Source organism: Penicillium manginii (genome assembly GCF_028828005.1).
Source record: "Penicillium manginii strain IBT 31320 chromosome Unknown utg000008l:1.0-3226943.0:1.0-3228205.0, whole genome shotgun sequence".
Taxonomy (NCBI): domain Eukaryota; kingdom Fungi; phylum Ascomycota; class Eurotiomycetes; order Eurotiales; family Aspergillaceae; genus Penicillium; species Penicillium manginii.
The window spans coordinates 3198621-3221971 of NW_026643109.1; the positions used below are offsets into that span (position 1 = coordinate 3198621).

Here is a 23351-nt window from a genome sequence, read left to right on the forward strand (position 1 = left end):
CATCTGTCTTGGGTCAGCTCCAGCGTGGTTCGCAAATACAACAATTCTTATAACAGACAATATCAACAGTCAAGCCCCCCCCTTTCCGATATAATTGAATGCTATCTGGCAGGATTATCCTTGATTTTTCTATTCGGACATCATGATCAACAATGCCACGTCTCGGCTACTGCAGGCCCGTAAGTATCTACCCTCTCCGCTCCACAGAATGTTGGGGTATTGTTTAATTCATTGTTTTGATCATTTTCTTTTATAGAAGCATTCACAAGCCAAGAGGTGTCCTACGTATCCTACTAGTATATTCCCCATATATGCTTTATGAATAAGTGTTGGAATTAAAATCAACCCTATCCCAACCCTCAATGATAACGCGCAGTAGCAAAGAAAAAAAAGAAAATTACGTAAATGTAATTTGAGGCACCGCTACCCCTGGTGGTATCCGTGGCCGCGCAGAGTTTTCCTCTTCAGTGGGTTGAGGCGGAGTGGGTGTTTTTTTATCGGTAATCGGCGCAGTAGACAGCTCATAAGTCGTGGAATCATCATTTTCTGTTTTGCGCCGAGAGAAGGCCCGGTGGGTAAATCGTTTCAAAGGCAACAAAATTCCTTCATGCCGCGAAGAAGGGCCTTGAAACCGTTGAAGAACGGCAGCAGTAGAAATGTCATTCCGCCAACTACTGCGTTAAATAGAACTCCGAAATGGCGATCTGGAATGATACGCAAGATGACAGCCCATGGAACGCAACCGAGGGCGCATATTAGGCAAATGGCCCAGAGAATGCCATTGATTCGGGTCACGCCAAAGGCCGCACCGCCAATGTATACGATCATGACTTGGCCGCCAACTATGATGGCGGTGATGCCCAGAAACCAGTAGTTCCGGAACATGCCTTCGAAGATATTGAATTTGTTATCGAGGCGGCGATTATTGAACATGTTGAAGATCTGCATCCAGACGAATGTGTTAAAGACGACTGTAGATAGCTGTTTTGATCGATGATCAAGGTCTGAATTATCGAGGTGCGCGCCGAGGAGTTTGTCTCCGGCGAAATAGAGTATGAAGATGACTGTGAGTTTGTATACTGTCTGCCCAAGAATCATCTTCCACATGGTCATTGTAAACAGTGAAGCACTTTTAGGCACAGGTTTGCGATCCAAGATTTTCTCTGTAGGAGCATCGGTGGCTCTGTACTTTATATTAGCTATGAAAAACAAAATCTAGCAGTATAAGGGTTTCTTACAAGGCCAAAGCTGCAAAAGTATCCATAATCAGGTTCACCCAAAGTAGCTGCACAGCATTCAGGACGCTGGTGTTAGAGCTGCTGGACACAGATGAAACAAATGTCAAGATAACGGCCGTGATATTGACCGTGATCTGGAACTGCAAAAACTTGGCAACAGCGTCATTGACCGCTCGTCCCCAAGCAATAGCCGTAACGATGGACTTGAAGTTATCATCTAAAAGAATGATAGAGCTGGCTTCCTTGGCAACCTCAGTACCAGCTATGCCCATAGAGAAGCCGACATCTGCAGTTCTCAAAGCAGGCCCATCATTCGTGCCGTCTCCTGTGACTGCGACTGTTTCGCCAATGGCCTTGAGCCGTGCCACTAAAGTACGTTTGTCATCGGGAGATGAACGCGCCAACACCTGCAGACGGGGAATCACACGGTCCATCTCCTCATCTGGCAGCTGCCGAAACTGAGGACCTTCCATGACCAGCCCATTTTCAGTCAAGATGCCACAAGATAATGCAATAGCGATGGCGGTCGCGACATTATCTCCCGTCACCATTTTGACCTGCACTCCTGCAGAATGACACTTGCGGATTGCTGGAACAACCTCGGGTCGAACAGGGTCCTGAATTGCCACAACTCCGATCCAAGTCATGTCTCGGAAGACATCATCGAAGTTAGCGACAGACGGATCGTCATCGAGTTTTTGAGCTTGTTTCGGTGGCCAGACATCGAAGTCCCTGTACACCATTCCGATTGTCCGAAGAGATCCCTGGGCGTACTGATCGATCATCCTTATGATTTTTTGTCTGTCCGTCTTTTGCAGTGACTCTGTATGGATTTTCTCTTTAGACATATCAATATCGGTGATTTTCATACTGCAGGCATCGGCCATAATTTCGGCTGCCCCTTTGACAAGGAGACGATACCCTGCATCAGATTGAAAGTATACAACACCCATGCACTTTCGCGCGGAGTCGAATGGAATGAGCTGGATAATTTCAGCAGAACCGCGCACTGAAGCAAGATCCATGCCCAGATAGACCTGTGCAAGCTGAAGAAGTGCGACTTCAGTCTTGCTCCCCACAAACTCCTTGCAGCCATCTCGTTCCTCTTCAAACGCAGTCGAGTTCAATGCAACGCTCTTAGTGATGAGATTGCGGACCAGGGGTGAGCACCGTTGAAAGGCCTCTGAGGTGGTCTGCATACCGGTGTCATCATCAATCTCCGACGCAAAGCCGAATTTTTGATCGGAGCCCCAGGTACCAGCGACCACGGTCATCTTATTCTGTGTCAGAGTGCCTGTTTTGTCGGAGCATACCACGGTGGCATTGCCCATCGTTTCACAGGCACGAAGAACTCGAACAAGATTGTTCTCTTTTACCATGCGTGTTGTGGCAAAAGCAAGGGCAAGCGTTACTGCCAATGGCAAGCCCTCTGGGATAGCAACAACAATAACAGTCACGGCAACAATCAAAATATCCACGAATTCCTTGCCCTTCTCAGCAGGGCCCGTATTGGGGTGATTCGGAAGATCAGAGATAAATCGGAACAAGAGGACAAAGAATAGTATAATGGCAGCACTAGCATGTGTCGTCAATATCAACTCGCCATATGTCTAAAACAGGTTAATGGGGTCGGGACTTACGCTGAGCCAAGATATCCAATCCAGTTCGCAAGCCGTCCTAGCTTCACCTGGAGCGGAGTAGGATCGTTCGACGTCTGCAGCGACATTATGATCTGACCATACGTGGAATATGGACCGACACTAGTAACCAGGTATGTGCCCACTCCTTCAAGGATTTTGCTTCCGGAGATCAGGAATGGATCGAGCTTCCTCGTCGCTCGGCCCTCAATAATCTGCAGCCAGGCTTCCTGTCCGTCGATCTTTTTTATCTGATCAGACTCACCCGTAGCAGATGACTCGTCGCATTTCACGCCATGGCCAGATATCAAGATGCCATCAGCAGGGATAGAGTCTCCGGACTCTAGGTGCAGAACATCGCCGACCATAACTTCGTAGACAGACATCATCCTAGATTTGCCCGAGCGGATCACTTTGACCTCGCGATCGTCATTCTATGCAACTGTTAGCGTATAAAGAGATTTTAATCTTGGATTTCAACAACCTACCCGCTTGTTAAGTTTAGCAAATTGCTTTTCCTTCTGCCAGTCATTGGCAGCCGTGACGATGGTGACGATCAAAATCGCCACGCAAATAGCCACACCTTCCACCCACTCAACACCCGTACCCCCATCCACACTCTCGTATATTCCCAGAGACAATGACACAATAGCGGCGATGGTCAGCAAAATAATAATCTTATCTTTATAAGCAATCCAAAAGAGTTTCAAGAACCCAGTGGACTTTCGAGCAGGAAGTTGATTTTGGCCGAAGACACGGATACGGTCTTCAAAGGGCGAGCCACCGCAAGTTGATACTGGTGCCGAGATGAGTTTGGAATCGATCTCCTGCGTGGGTTTGCTGATTGAGGACTTCCTGTTGTACAGCGGCGGCGTCACCTGTTGAAAATCGACAGTGCCTTCCAGCCGACTCTCGTCAACTGATAGACCCGCATTAATGTCTGTCCGCAGGCCCCGTCTCAGCCCTTGTAAGCCACCTAGGGCATGGAAGGCGGCAAGAGATTTGGGGTTCTGCATCTTGTTCAGCTGGCCCGGCGAAAAGGCAAAGCAATTATTAGAAACTTGAAAATCGGCCCTATAGCGAGGATCTGGCGTTAACGCTTCGGAAAATAACGTAAAGTCATCAGCTGCGTTGTTCATATGGGCTTGGTAACTGGCGTTTGAGCCAGCATCCGAGTGAACGAACGTATCCGTGGTTGAAGCGTACGAAATTGAGCGCGGACGCATGGTGACGCCGCCAATCGACGATGAGGGTTGACGGGAAGCATGATGGACTGTGAGCCGATCTGGATTCTGAGTCCACGCCATGTCTGGCGAGAGAAATGATTTTAGGGTATTTGGGTCCTGGTCTAGGTCTGCTGTCGGGCCAGTGAATGAAGATGATGCTGCTGCAGATTCCACGGAAAACGAGCGCTACAAAGAGGATCTTAGTACTATATACTTGCTTCTGGGCATATTGTCAATGGAGCTGGATACCTCTGTGCCAGAAGGATATGACACGGCAACAGGGCTTAGGAATGAGCCCTGCTGGGTCGAATCTTTGTGAGAAGGCGACGCCATGGTGGTGCCACTATGCACTAGAGCTCGGATCCTTTCGATTAGGCAAGATAATACACGGGTATTCTTTTTCTTTCTTGTTTTCTTGCGCGGGGGCCCGTTCCAAGTTATGGGATACAGGGGCCCTTTACCTCCTTATTTTGTTTCCTAAGGGCTGTGTATTAAACTCGGAGCTGCCACTGACAAAGGGCAGGTCGGCCATGGAGAGGGTCTGTGGGCGCTAGCGAACAAGAAATTGCCAAAACAAAAGCAAATATTCTTATCCACCAGCGAGATGGGACAAGAAGAGATGCAATGAAAAGTGTTACAATGCTGATCCTGGAGGAAGAGTCTGTCGCCCAGGGTGATCCTAAAAGAATACGTTGAAATAAGAGCACAGCCTCGATCAGCGGCAATAAGACATAGAAGCCGGCGTATCGAGCCATGATGAATGAGATCAGGGTGATTCGCAGTGTGCTGGAGGAGGCGAACCAATATCTGAATACCAACTGAATGGGGCAGGTCGTCACGGGAGCTGTCTTTAATTTGTCCTTCCTGCCTCCACCTTAACACGTGCGCGCCATTGTGAGGCCCCATATGCCCAAGGAATCTGGAGCCAGCCAGCAACGAATGATTCATAGCGAGATTGGGTGACGAGTTTGGGCTTGCCGCTGCGTGCCCACGGGTGGTGGAACGGATGTTCGACTGCGCCTCAATGCCAAGCCCAAATCACCTCGCAGTTCAAGGATGCCCCGAACTTTGTATTCGGTTGATGGGAGGACATCCTCATGTAGACTGTCGCAGAATGGTGCTCCCCAGGTAAGGAGGCGCGAAGTTGTCGAGTGCGTCATGGGCGTTCTCTGGACTGGTTCTGGGGTTGCAGGCAGTGCTAGGCGCTGAGGATGCAAAGCCGGGCGTGAAAGCCTTTCGCATCATAAATAGCGAGTTAATCAAAGGGTGAGATCTGTGGATGTTACCGATGTAGGCAGCGATATGGAATGACATTTGCGACCAGTCCCGAAACACGCACCTAACAGCGAGTTGTGGAGAAGTTGGCAAAATAATTATGGAGTCGGTGTAGCACGTGACCTCATCTCTTTGAGCTCTTTTAGTTCGTGTTGTAGTTCAGAGGTGTGAATTGTGTTATTGTTCAGAGGAAAACATTAGGCTATATATATACAACTGAGAAGAACAAGTTGATTTCCAATCAGCTTGGTTCTTCGTATAGATATCTCGGGATTAATTCCGATGGTTCGGCTTGGTTCCTGATCTGCACCAGCCTCATATCACAACAGTTCGTCCATGCTGATCTGGGCAAATGTGGGAGGTGGCTGGATAGGCAGCACTAGGAGAGTACGAAGTACAGCCTGCCTTTATATCAGGCTCAGTGAGGCTCATATTAGTCTTAGTGTATGTCGGTTGGAGAAGAGGAAATATATATAGCCTCCCCTATGAATATACAAATGTACCTAGTCAATAGACCTGTACATGGCCCATGGGCCGGCCCATTTGGGTCGGCCCAATTGGGCCATTGGGTCAAAAACCCGGCCCATAGCCCATTAATGGGCTGGCCCAAAACGGCCCAATGGCCCAAAGATAGGGCTTTTTCTAGGGCTAACATGCGTTGCATAAAATATGAAGATTAAGCGAGATCTTGGCTGTAATGCTGTGGTTTCGATAATAAAGTGATTCTGTGATACAATAGTGATTTTTATATTGAATCAGATACAGTGAGAGCAGAGATGTGAATGAAATTATAGATTATATTAAGTAGTATATCCCTGTAGCCGTATCGATGGTATCCGGGCCCTCCCTGAAGCACGCTGAGTATTAGATTGCTTAGGTAGTAGAGGCTCTTCTTCCGCAGAGCCTCCTGCCTCATCTGATGTATCCTCTTTAGCTTCATAATTATCTCTTTTTCGCTTTGTATGATGCTGTAGAGGAGTCTTCTCCTTCTCCTCCTCCTCCTCCTCCTCCCCCTCACTAATCTCTATGATCTCCTGTAGAATATGCTTTGTGGTATCCTCCTGTTGAATATCTATCTCGTACTCTGTTTTATATTCTCGTATAAAAGCAAGTTGCTCCTCCTCAATATCAAATCGATTAGCACACATGAGCAGCATGAGATCCTGAATAGTCGTTGCATGGAGAGAGCCGCGGCGATAATGACAGATATCGCGGGCAGAATTGAATAAGCGTTCTACACCTGCACCGGTAGCGGGGACAGAAAGCATGTCTCGAGCAATTGCTGCAAGCACTGGGAACTGCTGCTCATGGTCCCTCCAGAAATCAAGTGGGGAAGTGAGTATAGTACCTATTGAATGAATAGTTAGAGAGGTATGTATTGAAACTGTGTTTTGGGAGAATACTTACCCCCCTTCAGATACTGATGGAGCTCTGAGAGTGGTACTGCGGGTCGAGCTCTATAACTATCAAGCAATATTTCAATCTCTTGAACAGGCTGTGGGTAAGAAGGCCCTTCAGATTGTGAGCAAGTATCATGGAGTTGAACTTCATAGGCAAGAATTTGCTGCTCGAGTGCTGCTTTATATTCACCTGCAAAGTCCTTATCTTGCCACTCAGGGGTCTGAAAGAACTCAAGCTTATACTGCGGCGCTAAGATAGTTCCATTGGTATATATGTTGATAAGCCCTGGAGTATCGGTCGCTGAGTAATAGTCCTTGAGCTTATCTCTTGCTTTTTCCAGTGCCTGAAGCATCTGACGTTTCCATAAGATCTTCTTGTGGCACAACTGACGCTGGCGGCTTTCAAGATGCTCAAACAGACGATTATAGATACTGAAAACCATGTGAATTGTAATGCCTTTGGTTTTTGAGAGAGCGGTGGTGTATTGATAGAATGGCTGCGTAATGCAGATCAAATAATCAATCTGCTGCCACTCATCTCTACTCAGCTGAAGATCAGTATGGTGATCTGCCACACAGTAGGTATTAAGATAGGACTGAAGTCGCTTTGCCCGGCGGAGCATCAGAAATGTTGAATTCCAGCGTGTTCGTACATCTTGAATTGGAAACAGTTGAGAGCCTTCAGGCTGAAGGTTCCTAAAATTCGCACGGCGCTGAGGGCTTGCATTAATAAATACAGCAAGGTTTCGAATCTAGGTAAACCATAATAGAATTAGTAGAGATTCGGAGAATAGTGAGGGTATTAGATCATCAAACCTTGCGAAGGGTGCTGGCTATACTGTACTCTTTTGCTATTTGACGTGCTTTCTGCATATGCTCTTCTGACCAAATAGATTCAACATTCTCATTGACAGGGTTTGCTTTTATTTGACCAAGGAGCTGCTTAAGGCTCAACTGAATGACGTGAGCAAGGCATGGTACTCTGATAATAATGGTATCAGAGCTCAGGCCTTGAGAGAGATGAGTTTCCTGGAGAGAAGAAACAAGGGTTAAGTTATTGGACGCATTATCAGTAGTAATAGCCAATACTCGCTCCTTAATCTCATACTCTCGAAGTAGTTCAAGAACCTCTTGACTGAGATTTACCCCAGTATGCTCACCCTCAAGAGGTTTAAAATCAAGTAAAACCTCTCGGTATTCCCATTCTGAATCAATAAAATAGCCAGATACTGCCATAAAGGCTTGTTGAAAGGGCGAGGTCCAACAGTCCAGACTAATTGAAAGCTTTGCATGCTTTGGCAATTTCCGAAGTATCTCTTTCCGACGATCTTTTGCCTTTGTTTGAATCTGACGTTGTAATGTTACGCGAGAGGGCATATTGATAGGAGAGGGAGCTCGCTGAGCTAGTCGGATAAGCTTCAGAAATTCAGGGTGTTCGATCGTTGTAAAGGGAAGGCGTAATGTAGATATTGTTGTAATAAGTTGCTGTTTCCATCGGTTCTCGTTGAATGCTTCAGGGGCTATGGCTGCCTAATCAAGAGAGAGAAGCATTAGATGGTTTTCCGGCTGGAAAAGAAGGTCCTTACCTGATGCCGTAGTAGCCGCTGTAGATGAGACCCTTTCCCTTGCGCTTGCCCTCTGGCCTGGCATGTTTGACGTGTAAGATGGCGGCGTAACGCAGTAGTTCCATGTGCGCTCTTACTAGAACGACTTATAGCATTGGGGTGGTGGAGAATAGCACCACATCGCTTGCACATCATCATTGGCTTCCCAGTAACACAGTGAGCAACCTGGTCGAATGAAGCCCAGATATCTGCTCGGCAGCCCTTTGTATCCCATACTCTCGCATCCTCAGCTTGCCCAGCAGATGTACGAAGCCACCATTCAACAAACTCTTCCTTGTTCATTGCTTCGAATATTATGTGGTTGTTGATAGGTTTAAGACACCCTGGGATCTTGATAGGTTGGAAAGACTGTGTTGTTTGACTTGCAGAGTGCTCAGGCGCAATACTGTCAGAGTAAAGATCCAGGAAAGATGAATCATCAACATCACATGCCTCGCCATCATCTATAAGGGTTATCTCTGGTAATTGGATTTCAGGCATAATGAAGAATAGGCAATTAATTAAAGAACGAGGATTGTTGAATAGATAGAAGAGAGTAGAGAAAGAGGTAACGAACTATTTTATTCTACAAGTACATACTCTCTATTTAGCTGAAAGATCAATAAAGCAGAGACTCAGGGGGGACGCGTTGTGTACGCAGCTCTAGTCTGATTAGCAACTTAGCCAGGAGACTCCCTATTAAGGGTCTCTGATTGGTTAATTTAATGGGCCAGCCCATGGGCCGGCCCATTCAGCCTAGATATTCGTGAAGTGCTATCCCCCGCGGATTAGATGTCGGCATCGAATTTTTTTTTCACCCTCCGATGTTAATATTTTAATGGATTTAAGCCACCACCAAAGTAGTATTAATCAATTTAAAAATATAGAGAATCGAATCAGACTACTGCGCTCCCTATAGTATTAAAAAATCTAAGAAAACCTAAGTTCTCAACTACATCGAATTCACAAACGATCAAAGCAAGAAGGCCTACTAGCTTGCGAGTAAAGGAATATATATCTTTTGACTTACAGTATATTTGGTGAATGGTAATCTATTTAGTAATTTGCCATAGTTAAAGCTGTATAATTAGAACACTATCAAATACCACTAGTAATATTGAATATCTTGCATATAATTTATGCAAATTTGGGGGCTAAATGGGCCAAATGGGCCAGCCCATGGGCCGCCAAGAAAACCCATGGGCCGGCCCAATTGGGCCGGATATTCGAATTTTGGCCCATGGGCCGGCCCATGTACAGGTCTACTAGTCAATGCGGCTGATTCCTCAATAGAGAATGACTAATTTCCCGTTGGTGCCGAACTTATGACCTACTATAAATTACTTAATGCGCAACCAGATTAGTTGACTAATTGAACCTTTTTCATACTGTATTACCTGAATAAATCAGGATGTTTTAAATTTTTTTTCTCATATTACCATTACAGTCAACGAAGACTGAAAGCAAAATTATTAGCAAACAGATATTTTGTAAAATTGCAAGCGAGGTTTGTTCACAGGGGAATTCAACGATGTGGATTCACACCGGGCATGGGCTTGACGCGCCGGCTAGAAATAGATTAGCATTGTTCTCTTTTTCATCTAATATCCACAAACTGAAAAGGAAAAGGAATAACATACGGCACTTTCGAGGCTTATCTTGTTCCTTAACCCATCCCTTTGGGGCGCTGTACCAGATTCCAGAATCGCCATTTCTATGACCATTGTCAGCAATTCAAGCAGAAGTTCACCAACGTTCTGTTCAAAACTCACTGATACTTGCAGAAAGAGGTGAAGGTAGCACCCAAAATAGACGTGCCGTTTGAGGGGCTTGAGTTGCACGGATACTTGTAGTATGGATAAGGATACTTGACCTCACAAACGTTCTGATTCTCGTATCCACGGTGGTCTCCGTAGCCCTTGCCGTTGCCCCTGCTTTCAAGGGAGTCGAAATCAGGCTCCACGATCGGCGTCGCCACACTCAGCTGCGAAGCAAACGGAAGAAGTACGGCAAGAATGTAAGATGGCGACTTCATTTCGCAAAGGGATTACCGATAAAGGTAAAAATGAAATGAATTAATCGAGTTTGATGTAAGATATACCAGCGCGGGACTAGTATGTTGGAATGAAAACCGTAATTGTAAAAGCACTTACAGTACGAAATTTCTGATCCTTTATATAAGGCCAAATGGTAAAAGTTGTCGGGTCCGAAAATGACTATGATTAATAGACCTTCGATACGCAATATTGAGCTCGAAATAAAACGATATCATGCTTCTCACTGCGACTACTTCCGGCAAAGACATGGATCTAGACCGGCTCGGATTGTCATCTGTCGCTGATCTTTGACGTCAGATTGGTGTGGCAGCTGCTGGTACAAGGGATGCTTGCTCAATTTAAACAGTAAGATAAATTCATTTCTCTGTTAGATTTGCTGGTATTCATGGTATAGTCCGATTTCGGTTGTTTAATAAGAGACATCTTGTGGTTTAAGAAAGCCGATCCTCTTAAAATCCTTGGTAGACTTCCGCAAAACCCAGTACTGGGTCGAAGATTCCGACCCAAAACCCAGTCGTCCAAAATATATAACCCAGTTTTTTGTATAAAATACATAAAAAGTGCCAAGACCTTCCTATTTAGGATTGTTTATACACATTTATGCATAAAACTGGGTCGAAACTGGGTTACTGGGTTCTTGGCAATGCCAAGATTGGGTCCAAAACTGGGTTCTGCGGAAGTCTAATCCTTGGATTGGGGATCGAGATGATCGGAGATTGGCTTTATGCCAAGTAAAACTAATTCAAATTTCGACGTGATGGAAACAATCCCACTTTTAGTATCCTTTTAAGCTTGAACTGGACAAATTGATAAGCTTGGGCCGGAAATAACTCTAATTTTCCCAATCATGGCCCACTTACGGTTCCCATCATCGGTCTCGGTTTCGGTCTCGCTTTTGCCATGTTCAGTTGTTCAGTTGACTTGAGATCTAAAGATTATCGCTCGGTCTATCAGATATTTCAATTCCAAGGATTCTAGCAACTGGAATGTTCGATCCAATCAAAACCCACTTCCAAATGCTTTCTTTCCATCCGCGAATGGGGATTTCTCTTCAAGCTTCCAGCCCAGTAGAAGTCTCCTTATGGATAGATATATTTTATATATTTTTCACTGCTCAGTCAGCACTTATGCAACTTGGAACGGCCAGTCGCATCATAAAATCTCATCTGAATCAGGATCTCATTAGACCTAGGGATACCGGATCTTCGGGTGAAAGAGCTGGACACTCGACCCTCAAAACTGCAGCGGGTGACCCTCAGTGTGACCCGCGGGTGAGTGCGAGGGTCTAGCAATCTTGGTCAGAGGGAGACTGGAATCAACCCTGTTCAGGCCCGGCATGAAATCATGTCGCTACCCAACTGCCAAACGAGTACGCCAAGAACAAATATCTGGATATTTCGAGTTGCATCATTACGTCATATCTCAAAGTTTGTTATCGGTCACTACCATGCGTATCGAGACGAAAGGTATTTCAATCATCATTATTAGACAAAGGAGGATGAGTAAAGGGAAGAAGGCCGGAAGTGATATACGATGGCGATTTCATTCTGTAAAGGGAATAATAGAATGGATACTAAGGGTAGACAGAGATACAATACCCGAGACTGAGGTTACGATACCAGTGCACAGTTCACAGTGGAGAACTAAGTGACCTTTTGACTAGTTTTCAAAATTTTCTGGTTCCCTTATTTTGAGATGGTTCATATAAGGCCTGGTGAGAAAACTTGCCTTGTCCAAAAATAAAGGGATCAAATAGCTCTGTCTTAAAACATTTCAATCTAAATAAAACGATGTAAAATGTTACCACTACTACTGCTTCCAGCTGAATGATAGCAAATATATCTTGACCGCCAGCGAAGGCAAGTATTACTGTTACATATACCCTGAATTTTCTAAAGTGTATAAGTAGATCCATAGTTATTAGTAGGATACCATAAGCGTTTTCTTGGCAGATGGGCTTGGCGGGCTGGGAGCGGAAAATTGCCACCCGAGGCCAAGGCTGAGTCGAGGCCAAGCGTCAAAATGGTCATCCTTTTGACGGCGGACATCAACCATGGAAATTGATCGACTGTAACAAGTGACACGGCTACATCTGATAGCCTTTAGGGAATGTACCGGTCTCGTCGCATTAAAATACAACATAATTCTCTAAATCGGTTTCAAAAAGCAGATCCTTCAAGTTCGCTGATTAGTGAATTCAGATGATCTCCTAATTTTAGGATTTATTGAGATACGCTTTATACCAAGGGAACTATATCCAAATTTGAAGAACAAGGGTTTTGGGCTCCACTCAGGTCTTGGCGTATCCTGTTGGGATGTCAATCAGCCTCCATTCTTTGTCAAATTGGAACAGTAAGAATAAAGAAAGGAAAAGAAGTTTGGTCTAAGTTTAATTTGCGCCAACCTAATTCTGTTGGGTGACGTAAAGAAACTCGTTCTTAACCATCTGAAGCGCAAGTCTCGAACAGGTTACCCCATCCCTGAAAACCTCCACATCACGCCTGTTGTTTCCTACACATCTCTCAAACCGTTGACCACCACCTGCAAAAAGAGACAAAAATCTTTTCAAGATTCAGCTAATAGATTTGATCACTTGCTGCCTGCAAAGGTCGATCCACGTCGCTGGTCCGATTTATGTCAGCCTCGGACTTATCTAGGCCAAAAACTCGACCTTCAAAATCCATTCACAATATGTACAGATTGTTCATTGATCCTCGAGAGTAGATGGAGACATACTTCGGCCACGTTCGCACACCCGCTGACGCTAGTATCCTTTTTGAGGCTTGTTGTATCGGCCTTTTACCCCGAGCACAGAGGCGGCTTTCGAAAAAGGAGCGGCAAACTATTCGATCTGGCTCTACGTTTGTATGGGATGAGCGAGAGACGGGCATACGTCGATGGCCAGACGACAGGTCATGGAGCGCTAGCCGAATTTCGGGTGGCTTTTTGACATATCGTGAGATGGAGGGAAGGCGGGCCGGTGGGAGTGTTCCCCGTGCATCTATATCAAGAGCCGACAAGACACCGGACATTACCTGGGGCAACTATGAGAACGCAGGAGATGATAAAGATAGGAAGGATGAGTATCTATACAAGCCGGACGGTTTGTTGAAGCAGTCAATCAGTATTACGACTTCCACTGGTCAAAGGCTCCACCTGATCAACTATTACTCCTGCTCCCACCCATACGCTACCAACCTCCAACAACCCACCACTGATCCAGCGCTCCAACATGTTCATCCTCTGAACAAGCTCTATTATAAATCCGCTGTCAACTGCCGGCAGAGTCTGCCGGTGGCTTCTTCTGCACCCATGGCCGGAGCAACAGGCAATCTTGTCCCTCACCCTGGTCCCTCACATGCGCGCACATCACAAGCACCTTCATATACACCACCGTCATATGCTTTGCCTTTTAATCCTCTCGCTACTCCGTCCACAGTTGCCCTTTTCCCCTATTATCCTCATTCCGACCCTCCTGATTCTAGAATTGACTCATTTGGTCCCTTCGTAACTCCTTCATATGGTCATCAAGATCCAACCACCAGTCCGTCAGCATCTCACCCTCATACTATCCCACCGCCTCCTCACCATGACGTGCCATATGAGCGGCCACATCCTGAATCGACTCGACTTCCTCCCCGTCCACTTGCTGCAGCACTACCACTACCATATTACCCTGGTCATTCACCTCACTCTATCCATAAAGTCCCTCCCCAGCAACGAAGCCCTCGTGCTTACGGCCAATTCGCAACTGTCCCGTGTCTTGCCTCCCTGAGGCTTCTAAGAGCCGCTGGAACACCAGTAAATGAGTATGCACGGAGAAACGCCCATCTGTTAAAGCGGACGCTTCTCAGCGCACCGCAGCTCTTCAGTCCCTTTGACACACCTCCCAAGCCCCTTGAATCTGGGAATACTGTTTCTCCCATTGGCCCATTGGTGAGTGGTGTGTCGCTTCCACCGATCATGTCTTCCGTTGCTCCCAGTGGTGGCTCTGGAATTCCGCCGGCCGCCCCGCCTTCGACCATAGCCCAAGGGCCTCGAGATATTCCTACTCAGAAAATAGTGTTTGTTGGGGAAGACCTGCGTGCTCTGCGTCTATTGGACCGGGTTTTCATTTAAAAGAGAAAGAAGACGAAAACAAATATAAACTGATGAAGAAACTCATATCCAGTAGCAATCAATCTACTTGAGAAAATGTTGGCTTTTAACCCACATGAACGGGTAACTGCATCTGAGTCCCTCGCCTCTCCGTACCTCGCGCCCTATCACTACCAAACAGATAAACCTCAGGCTGGAAGTACATTGAATTCTCATGAGGCTGATCATTAGATTGATGCACGGAAATCAAGAATGAACTTTATGCTTTGTTAGTCAGCATTTCTCAACCCTGGGCCAACTGGTGAATGTTGGAAAGGTCATATGGAATATATATGATATGTTCTATTCGGGATTGTTGCGGAGAGCCCCTCCCCCTTGCGTCGGGTCCACAATATTCCGTGCTTATAATCGCACATAGATGTTGCTCGTATATCCTCTCCTTCGAAAGGAACATCGCCGTTTCGAAGGAGAGTTGGGCTCTCTTCGCAGCGGTTTCTTCTTCAAGAGTTCCTCTTGCAATGGTGCGACATAGTTCCGAGGCCCCCAGTACTACTCCTGGGGGACAGACCACCCTGGGCTCCTCGTTCTATTCACCGGAGTATATTTGGAATTCCCTCTCTGATACCCAACGCGATTCATTCATGTCCACCGTGTCCGCTTCCCTTGTTGCGGGCGACGGCCAGCGCAAGCGCCCACGTATAGATCTCACCACAGAGGAGGATGTCGACGACGGTAGGGTTCCGTCTCTTGTTTTGCCAGTCCTCCCCCGCTTCCCCGGTCTCGACCGTGCTGCCATTATAGCCGTTTTCGAACACACCTTCCGCCCAAAGAAGGACCTCATAAAACTTCGCAGCCCCGAGTTCAAAGCCTCGGCACCGGACGGCGAGTCCTTCGACTTGAAGTCCACATCGTCTGGCCTGCAATTCTGCAAGGTGGTTTCAATCAAGGACTGGGGTAATGATGCATCCCTGTGGGCCCACTGCTTCAGCAATTACATTGCTATCTGGTGTGATTTCTTCGCTGCCAAGCACTCATTATGCATCAGTGGAATGGTCCTTTTCCACCGCCGTATCTGTGACCTTGCCAGGGCATATAAGTGGCAGGAGTGTATCCTGCAAATGGCCTTAGACCACCACCAGATGGTCGTCGATAAAGGCGACCTCACCGTTTCTCTTGGCGACTGGGAAATTGGGAAAGCCCTCGAAAGCTCCTACCTACGCCCGGACAACGTGCTCCCAGCAAAGACGGCGCCGACTACCTCAACTACCCCAACCACACGGTCAACGCGCTCAACCGCCGCCCCAAATAACGACTCTGTCATCTGTGAAAAGTTCAACTCTTCTGCTGGCTGCCACTGGCGAACATGTCACCGTAGGCACGTCTGCTCTAAGTGCGGTAACGACCATTCTATGATAAGCTGCAAAGTGAAACCAGCGAGTTAGGACCACGCCGCGGTCTGCCTTGATATAATTCAAACGCTATCGCCGCCAACCAGCTGGCCAGCCCCGCGTCCCAACACTTCTATTCAGTTTAAGATCTTTGATTCTTCCCTCCCGCCTCTGCGTGACTCTGCTTCCCCTTTTATCACTTCAGCATGGGAAACTCTCCTTGAACGCTATCCTGGCGATCTAGGGACTATTTTCAGCGGCATTCTCACATTCGGCTGCCGCCTTGGTTGTACGGGCCAGCCGACAGACCGCCGAACATCTAACCACCATATTGAGGAACCCTCTATTATCACCCAAAAGCTCTCCGATGACCTGTCAAATCGTCGAGTGCAAGTTTGCACTGGTCCCGTCGGTGTGTCCCCACTAGGGCTCGTACCTAAACACGGCGGAAGCTGGCGCCGTATCCATGACCTTTCCTATCCGCCAGGGCGCAGTGTCAACGAGTCCATCCCGGATACCGCCCCTGCCATACAATACATCTCCATAGATCACATTTTCGATCTCATCCGCACCTCTGGACGAGGATGCTGTGTCATCAAACGCGACATCAAAGATGCTTTCCGCAATATCCCCGTCGCACCGGCCGACCGGCCTCTCCTAGCCTTTTCGTGGGATAGCAAGACATACATGGAGTGTTGCCTTCCATTTGGTCTTGCAACTGCACCCTTCATCTTTAACCTTTTTGCTGAGGGTCTCAACTGGCTTCTGACTGCCTACTTGCCTGTGGCCTCTATCGTTCATTACCTTGACGATTTCATCACTGTTTTTCCTCCTTCTGTAGGAGGTGTCTCTCAGGCTATCGCCGAGTTTAATACCGCATACATTCCTCTTACAGATGCACTAGGCATCCCAAGGAATGACACCAAAGACGCCGCCGGTACCGTGGTCACTGTGCTTGGGGTCGAAATCGACACGACACTTCTACAGGTCCGCATGTCTCGCGATAAGCTAACACGCGCATCTTCCGAGGCCGCGTCGCTATTACAGCAAAATCGTGTTTCGCATAAAGCTTTGCAACGTGTGGTCGGTTTCCTCCAACACTGCTCAATGGTCATTCGTCTTGGCAGACCTCGCCTCCAGTCGCTCTACAGCGACCTCGCATCTTTCCCACCCCACCAGCGCTCTCTCCGCCGCCTATCCCATGATAGCCGCGAGGACCTCGCGTGGTGGACGGACACAATTACGTTTTTCAACGGAATCCATTTCTTCGAGAAGAGCCGCCCCCCTAGTTGCCCTCTACACAGACGCGTGTGACTCCGGTCTGGGCCTCTTCTTCTTTTTTGCGCCCTCACGGGACTCCGCCGGAGACTGGTTGTCTGCAGCACCTCACCTGCCTTCCACTCACGCCGCTATTGTGGACGCCTCCTCTGCCTGCGCTACCGATGCCCACATCAACACCAAGGAGGTTACCGCAATTCTTCAGGCCTTCCTTCTACACAGCCTCCATTGGGCTCATCATTGTGTCCTCGCTTTCACGGACAGTGCCGTCGCGTTCCATGGCCTGTCTAAGCAGGCACTCCGCGGGCCGGCCCATCGCCAACTGCTCATGCTTTTTAGTATAGCAGCCGCCCTTGACATAGAAATCCAGCCACACTGGCTACCTTCATCAGAGAACCTGCTAGCTGACGCACTATCCCGTTCCGACTATGGTTCCATCGCTGACATTTGCCCACAGTGGACGAGCTCCTTTCCCTTGCTCCGCCTCCCTGGTTCTCCTGCCAGCCTATTTTCGTAAATGCTGGCCATGCAAAGCTGGTCTGGAATGGCCTCGTAGAGGGAACTAGAAGAGGATACCGCACTGCGCAGCGCTCATACACCCGTAGCTGCGCCCTCAATGGATTACAGCCGTGGCCAGCAACAGCACCAGCGATCTACACTTGGCTCACGGAACGACTGCTCGGCGCAGGTAGAAGCCCACCAGTGAAGCCCGATACAGCTATGTTTGAGCTCTCAGCTCTCCGCGCGTACCACGTCGACAACGGTCTTTCTGATGCAATTTTTAACCTCCACGCCAAGCATTTTCGTCGCATGGTCGATGGTGCTCGCCGGCTGCAACCCCCGCGCCAAAAGCGGGTTCGCAATCCAATCCCACGCACCTCAGTCATAACCCTATCAGGGAATATTTCACATCTACCTGCCCAGCCGCTGAGGCTCTCAGGGTCCCAGAGAGATGATCTCAATCTTGCCGTGGCTGCCCGGGTCACCTTCGCCGGGTTTCTTCGGGTCGGGGAATTTACATACTCAGCTGCTGAACATAGGAATACGCAAATCTTCGTTGCTACTAAGTTTACCCGGGGGGGATATCAGATTCTCCCCTACCATGGACCACGTCCTCCTCACTTTAAAGAGAAGCAAGACCGACCGAAACCACGAAGGTGTCAATATTGTCCTTGCAGCGACAAACGACGCGGCCTGCCCCGTTGAGGGCCTTTCTAAGCTATTCCTCCATGATTCACAACCTTCAACTGCTCCTTTGTTTACGCTCTCCTCCGGGTCATTCACCTCAGCCGCCTTCCAACGCGCCGTTATCGCCAAGTTCAAACGCTCTGGGGAAGATACCAACGGACTTAAGGGTCATAGTTTCAGAAAAGGGGCAGCCCAACACGCCCACGATTCGGGCCTGAGAAGTGACCACATCCAAGCCCTCGGAAGATGGTCCTCCGAAGCTTTCCGCCTTTATTTCACGACGCCTCCAACAACACTATACGCCTGGAACCGTCAATTCCAGACCGGTCATGCAACCCCAGTCTCATCTTCCATACCACCAGCCCCTCCACCATCCTCATTTGGCCCACCGGGTCATTTGGGCCCGCCTGCAGCCCTCACGGCGCTGTAGCCTTCTGTCAAGGAGACCTACATCACCATGTTCAGACTGCAGGTGCCCCGTACGGGCCAAAAATATCTCACTCGTCTCCATTTGTAGCAGTGTAGCAATGGTTGGAATAGACAGTAGATTTAATCGTAGTGCGTGTCGTCCTGTAATCCGCCGCTCTAACACTTTGTGATCTTAGTTTGGCAAGATCTATCGAATAACAAATCAATTGATTACTGTTTCTGCTGCTCTCAGGTAATATTCAATATGTGGGTTTAGAATGACGGTGCTCGAATGTGCAGGTACCTCGTGGGCATTTCATCACACATGGCATTTCATGTCACCAGGATGGGGTTTAAATCCTCATTTGTCGTTTGAAAGCAGCATGAATTGCTCCAAAGCTCCTCTCGTGTTCAAAGTCTACCAGGAATGCAGCTTGAATTTCTTCCTCGCTCAAATGCTTCCTTTCTGTGAACCAGGAGGGTAAACGCTCTAGGTCCTGAGTTGACCATCGGCGATTCCGGGATCTAGCTATTTCTCTGTCAGTCATAGCTGCCTGTCTGTGATGAAATCTGTCACTTACTCCATTGAGGTCTATTTATAATCTGTACCTCTATAGCTGCTTGAGTAATTGGCTCGGCTTTTTGGGTATAGGGGCGAAAGACTAATCGAATCATCTAGTAGCTGGTTCCTGCTGAAGTTTCCCCCAGGATAGCAGTAACGCGAATTCAGTTTTACGAGGTAAAGCGAATGATTAGAGGCCTCTGGGTGGAAACAACATTAACCTATTCTCAAACTTTAAATATGTAAGAATCCCTTGCTGCTTAATTGAACGTGGGCATTAGAACACGGCAGTCAATTGATCCCAGAGACAGCCTGGACAATATTTTGCTGCTGTTCACCTCATTGCGCGTAATAGATGTTTCCCCGAAGCCGAAAAAGTCTTGTGATGACGGTAGGTCTCGCTACGCTTTAAGAACTGAAATATCGATCCGACAAAGTCACTGCAGCTAGTTTTCTCCCCCTCTGTAAAATGACACCTTCCACGTTATTCAACTGTTTGGCTGGACGAATGGGTTTATTCGGGATGCTGCAGGGCGGGGGCGCTTCAGCTGGGGGCCATGATATTCCTGAAACGGTCCCAGAGCACTTGAGTGGGGATTCTTTTGAAGGTAAGCAAGGGCAAGATTTCCAAATTCAAGAACAAGCTAAATTACTCGGATATTGAAACTCAACTTGATCTTGTTGCAGAGATCGAGAATCTTCATCGGGAGAATCAAAGCCTAATGCAAAGGCTAGAAATTGCCGAGGAGACAGCAAAAGCGGCACGGAGGGCGCAATTGATCTGAGAGGAGAGCCTTCGACGACAAAATGAGCTACTCCAAGAGTCACGCAAAAATGCAGAGACTCTACTTAAAGAGAAATCTCAGACATTGGCCAGGCTTACTGAGCTTCAAAAACGGACAGAAAGCGTTGACGATGGTGAGGTCGTTGAAGTTATGCGCAAGATTTTTCAGGGATTGGAGGACTGGACCAAACGGCATTTCAACCAAGTATTCCATGCAGCACAGTACAAGAAATGCTAGTCTTGATGGAGCTCTACTTAGCTACAACAATTCTGCTTTTACTATTCAGGTTATTCAGGCAGCCATCTCCGAGCAAATCCACCATGGAATATTTTCCCGCTGTATGGTTGGCCTCCCAGGCAGATTCTATGACGAAATTTTCTATGAAAATGACACCAAAGTATCAAGAGCTTGTAAGTTAGCATACCTGACCTAACCGGGGGCATTGTGCTAACTAGGCTGCGGCAGCATCCGCAAAATCCGCGGATGTCGTGTCATCCGCTCCGCAATTTGCGGATGTAGTAGGATGGGTAAGATCCACAAATCCTCAATTTGTGGATGTAGTAGAATAGGCAGGATCCGCATTGCGGATGCGGATGTTGAAGTAGGATCAACACGACCTCCGCGGATTATCTGCGAATGATAAACACTATAAACACGCCAAGGCTCGTGACTACATAAATTGTGCAGTTTTGATGGTATGTTTCAAGTATTGAGTATGTAAATCTTTGCCCGGCTTACACGTCTTTGCCTAGATCATATATATATTTTCCATCTTGAACCTTTAACATTACAAACTGTCAATCTCAAATCCAGCTGGCATCTTTGGCTTCTTCCGAATCCTCCCTGACCGTGCGGTCGGTGCCTGCGTAGTCTCTTCAGTTGGCATTTCTGGAAGTGGGAGACCATCATCTGCATCATCCAGAACTTCAAATGTCCTCTTTGGAGGCTGCTTTTGCTGTGGTTCCTTCCTTTGGGTGGTCGCCTGTACAGGAAATACCTCATCCTCCGAATCATCCTCTACGTCGTCCTCCGAATCATCTTCCAAGTCATCTTCCGCTACGCAACTATCTTCTTCATTGTCACTAATCGGTTCGACATCACTACCTAACGGATCAGGATTCCTTACTTGATCCATCAGGGCAGCTTCACCCGCAGATAGATACTCCTTCCATAAGTCAATTTGACTTTGTTCAAGGTCAAATTTTGACGAACAAAGATGGAGCATAAGATCCCTGATTGTGTCTGCTTTCAACTGCCCTCGACGATAGTGACAGATATCACGGGCGCAGTTAAATAGACGCTCAACTCCGGCACCACTTGCGGGGATAGAGAGGATGTCTCGGGCCATTTTTGCCAATATCGGAAACTCATGTTGATGTTCTTTCCAGTAGACCCGAGGGTTTGATTTTACCAGTCCTAGACCTAATATCAGTATAATATGTGGTCTAAGGACAGAGGACACTCACCTTTTGCTAGATATCGCATAATCTCGTCATCTTCCTGTTCAACTGCACTCTGTACAGTAGCCTGGGGTTCACCAATCATATCAAGATCGTTAAAATCGCCTGTTGGGCCCTGGACCGTATCAACTTCGGCCAGTTCTGTCAGACCACTAAGTTCCTGCTGATACCGCACGAATTCCTTTTCTAGGACTTTCCGATAATGCTTTATAAAGTCAACCTCTCCCTTCTATTCTTTATTCGTAAAGTACTGAAGCTTCTTCGATGGAGAGAGAATAGTGGCAATTGCGTAGATATTCCTATAACCCTGTGTGTTTGTTGCTTTGTAGTATTTCACTAGCTTCTTGTGGGCCGCTTGCAGTGCCCTCAGCATATGCTTCTTCCAGGGGACGGACTTTCGCTTCAGCTGTTTCTTGGAGGCGTCGATGTGGTTGAACAGTCCATTATAGATACTGAAAATGGAATGAACGGTTACATTGTTGGTCTTTGAAAGGATAGTGGTGTAATCAAAAAAAGGCTTTGTGATCAAAAGTAGATACTTAATCTGGTGCCATTCTTCCTCGTCAAGCTTGAACTGGACATATTGGTGTGTGGTGTAATACTGATCAATAATAGATTGCAGTTTTTTGGCACGAATGAGCATTAAAAAGGTGGAATTCCAACGTGTACGAACGTCCTGGATTAGGATAATCCTAGGCTCTGTCGTTTGAAGAGCTATGAATGCTTCCCGACGCTGTGGACTTGCATTCACGAAGACCGTAAGCCCTCGGACCTTGAGAAAATTTTAGAACGTATTAGATATCTATGTGTCAGGTACATATGAGTAAGAGGGGAATATACCTTTTTCAGGGTATCCACGATCTGCCCTGTGGTATACCTAGATTGTAGCGACTGGGTACGCTGATCAGACCACTCAGACTCCGCTTCTTGATTCTCTGGCTTTGCTTTCATCTTTCCCAGAAGCTGATTCAGACTGAGCTGGATCACATGAGCAATATATGGGACTCGGAAGATAGAATTGCTGTTTAAACCAAGTGGCTATACTATCTCCTGGACACCTGTGATCATGGTGTTGTTGTTTGATGCATTATCAGTGGTGATTGATAATACCCGGTTGGCGACACTGTACTGCTGGAGGATCCGAATGACAGTCTTGCTTAAATTCCCCCCCTGTATGCGACCTATGGAGATGCTCAAAACCAAGAAGGACCTCCTGGTAGTTCCATTCGTGGTCAAGAAAGTAGCCTGTGATTGCCATAAACGCCTGGCAAAAGGGAGATGTCTAGTAGTCAAGTGCAATAGAGAGGCGGCTTCCTTCCGGAAGTTTACCAAGAATGCTTTGATGTTGCTTTTCCACAGACATGTCCAAATGCCGCCGGATACTCCTTGCGGAAGGAATATTAAGCTTAGAATCAGCCAACTGGGCCATATCGAGCAGGTCCTTGAACTGTGTATGTTCGATGAGCCGAAAGGGGAGCTGGGTAGATATAACGAATTTAAGAAGTTTCTCCTCAAAAATGTTCTGGTTGAATATCTTGTTAGATGGTGCATGTAGCTGGATTTTATTATATTAGTAAAATCAGTAGGGAGAGTAGGAGATGCTAAACTTACTGAGTCCCGGAGTAACTGGTCTATCTATCCCATGGGGGTAAATTCAATGAGGCCCATTGAATTTTTTAGGGTTTTGTTAAGTATGGGGGAAAAAAGTGGGTCCAGGGCCCATTGAATTTAGATTTCAAACCCCCAT

General features: G+C 47.2%; 6 protein-coding genes across 6 annotated transcripts; 3 read left to right on the forward strand and 3 right to left on the reverse strand.

Moving 5' to 3' along the window:
• Positions 1-585: 585 nt before the first annotated feature.
• On the reverse strand, positions 586-4434 carry N7533_011756 (uncharacterized protein; the record flags this gene model as incomplete). The annotated part of the gene is made up of 5 exons (XM_057108406.1): positions 586-1183; positions 1239-2813; positions 2879-3309; positions 3364-4287; positions 4351-4434. 5 exons carry the CDS (start codon positions 4432-4434, stop codon positions 586-588), a joined length of 3612 nt encoding a protein of 1203 aa, XP_056955784.1.
• Positions 4435-9919: 5485 nt separating this feature from the next.
• Positions 9920-10415, reverse strand: N7533_011757 (uncharacterized protein; the record flags this gene model as incomplete). Its single annotated transcript, XM_057108407.1, has 3 exons — positions 9920-9948; positions 10021-10094; positions 10153-10415. 3 exons carry the CDS (start codon positions 10413-10415, stop codon positions 9920-9922), a joined length of 366 nt encoding a protein of 121 aa, XP_056955785.1.
• Positions 10416-13161: 2746 nt separating this feature from the next.
• On the forward strand, positions 13162-14556 carry N7533_011758 (Gti1/Pac2 family protein; the record flags this gene model as incomplete). Its single annotated transcript, XM_057108408.1, has 1 exon — positions 13162-14556. One exon carries the CDS (start codon positions 13162-13164, stop codon positions 14554-14556), a length of 1395 nt encoding a protein of 464 aa, XP_056955786.1.
• Positions 14557-15176: 620 nt separating this feature from the next.
• N7533_011759 (uncharacterized protein) lies at positions 15177-17718 on the forward strand (the record flags this gene model as incomplete). Its single annotated transcript, XM_057108409.1, has 3 exons — positions 15177-15925; positions 16031-17146; positions 17199-17718. 3 exons carry the CDS (start codon positions 15177-15179, stop codon positions 17716-17718), a joined length of 2385 nt encoding a protein of 794 aa, XP_056955787.1.
• Positions 17719-18303: 585 nt separating this feature from the next.
• Positions 18304-18819, forward strand: N7533_011760 (uncharacterized protein; the record flags this gene model as incomplete). Its single annotated transcript, XM_057108410.1, has 1 exon — positions 18304-18819. One exon carries the CDS (start codon positions 18304-18306, stop codon positions 18817-18819), a length of 516 nt encoding a protein of 171 aa, XP_056955788.1.
• A 2112-nt stretch (positions 18820-20931) lies between these two features.
• On the reverse strand, positions 20932-21279 carry N7533_011761 (uncharacterized protein; the record flags this gene model as incomplete). Its single annotated transcript, XM_057108411.1, has 1 exon — positions 20932-21279. One exon carries the CDS (start codon positions 21277-21279, stop codon positions 20932-20934), a length of 348 nt encoding a protein of 115 aa, XP_056955789.1.
• Between the last annotated feature and the right edge of the window lie 2072 nt (positions 21280-23351).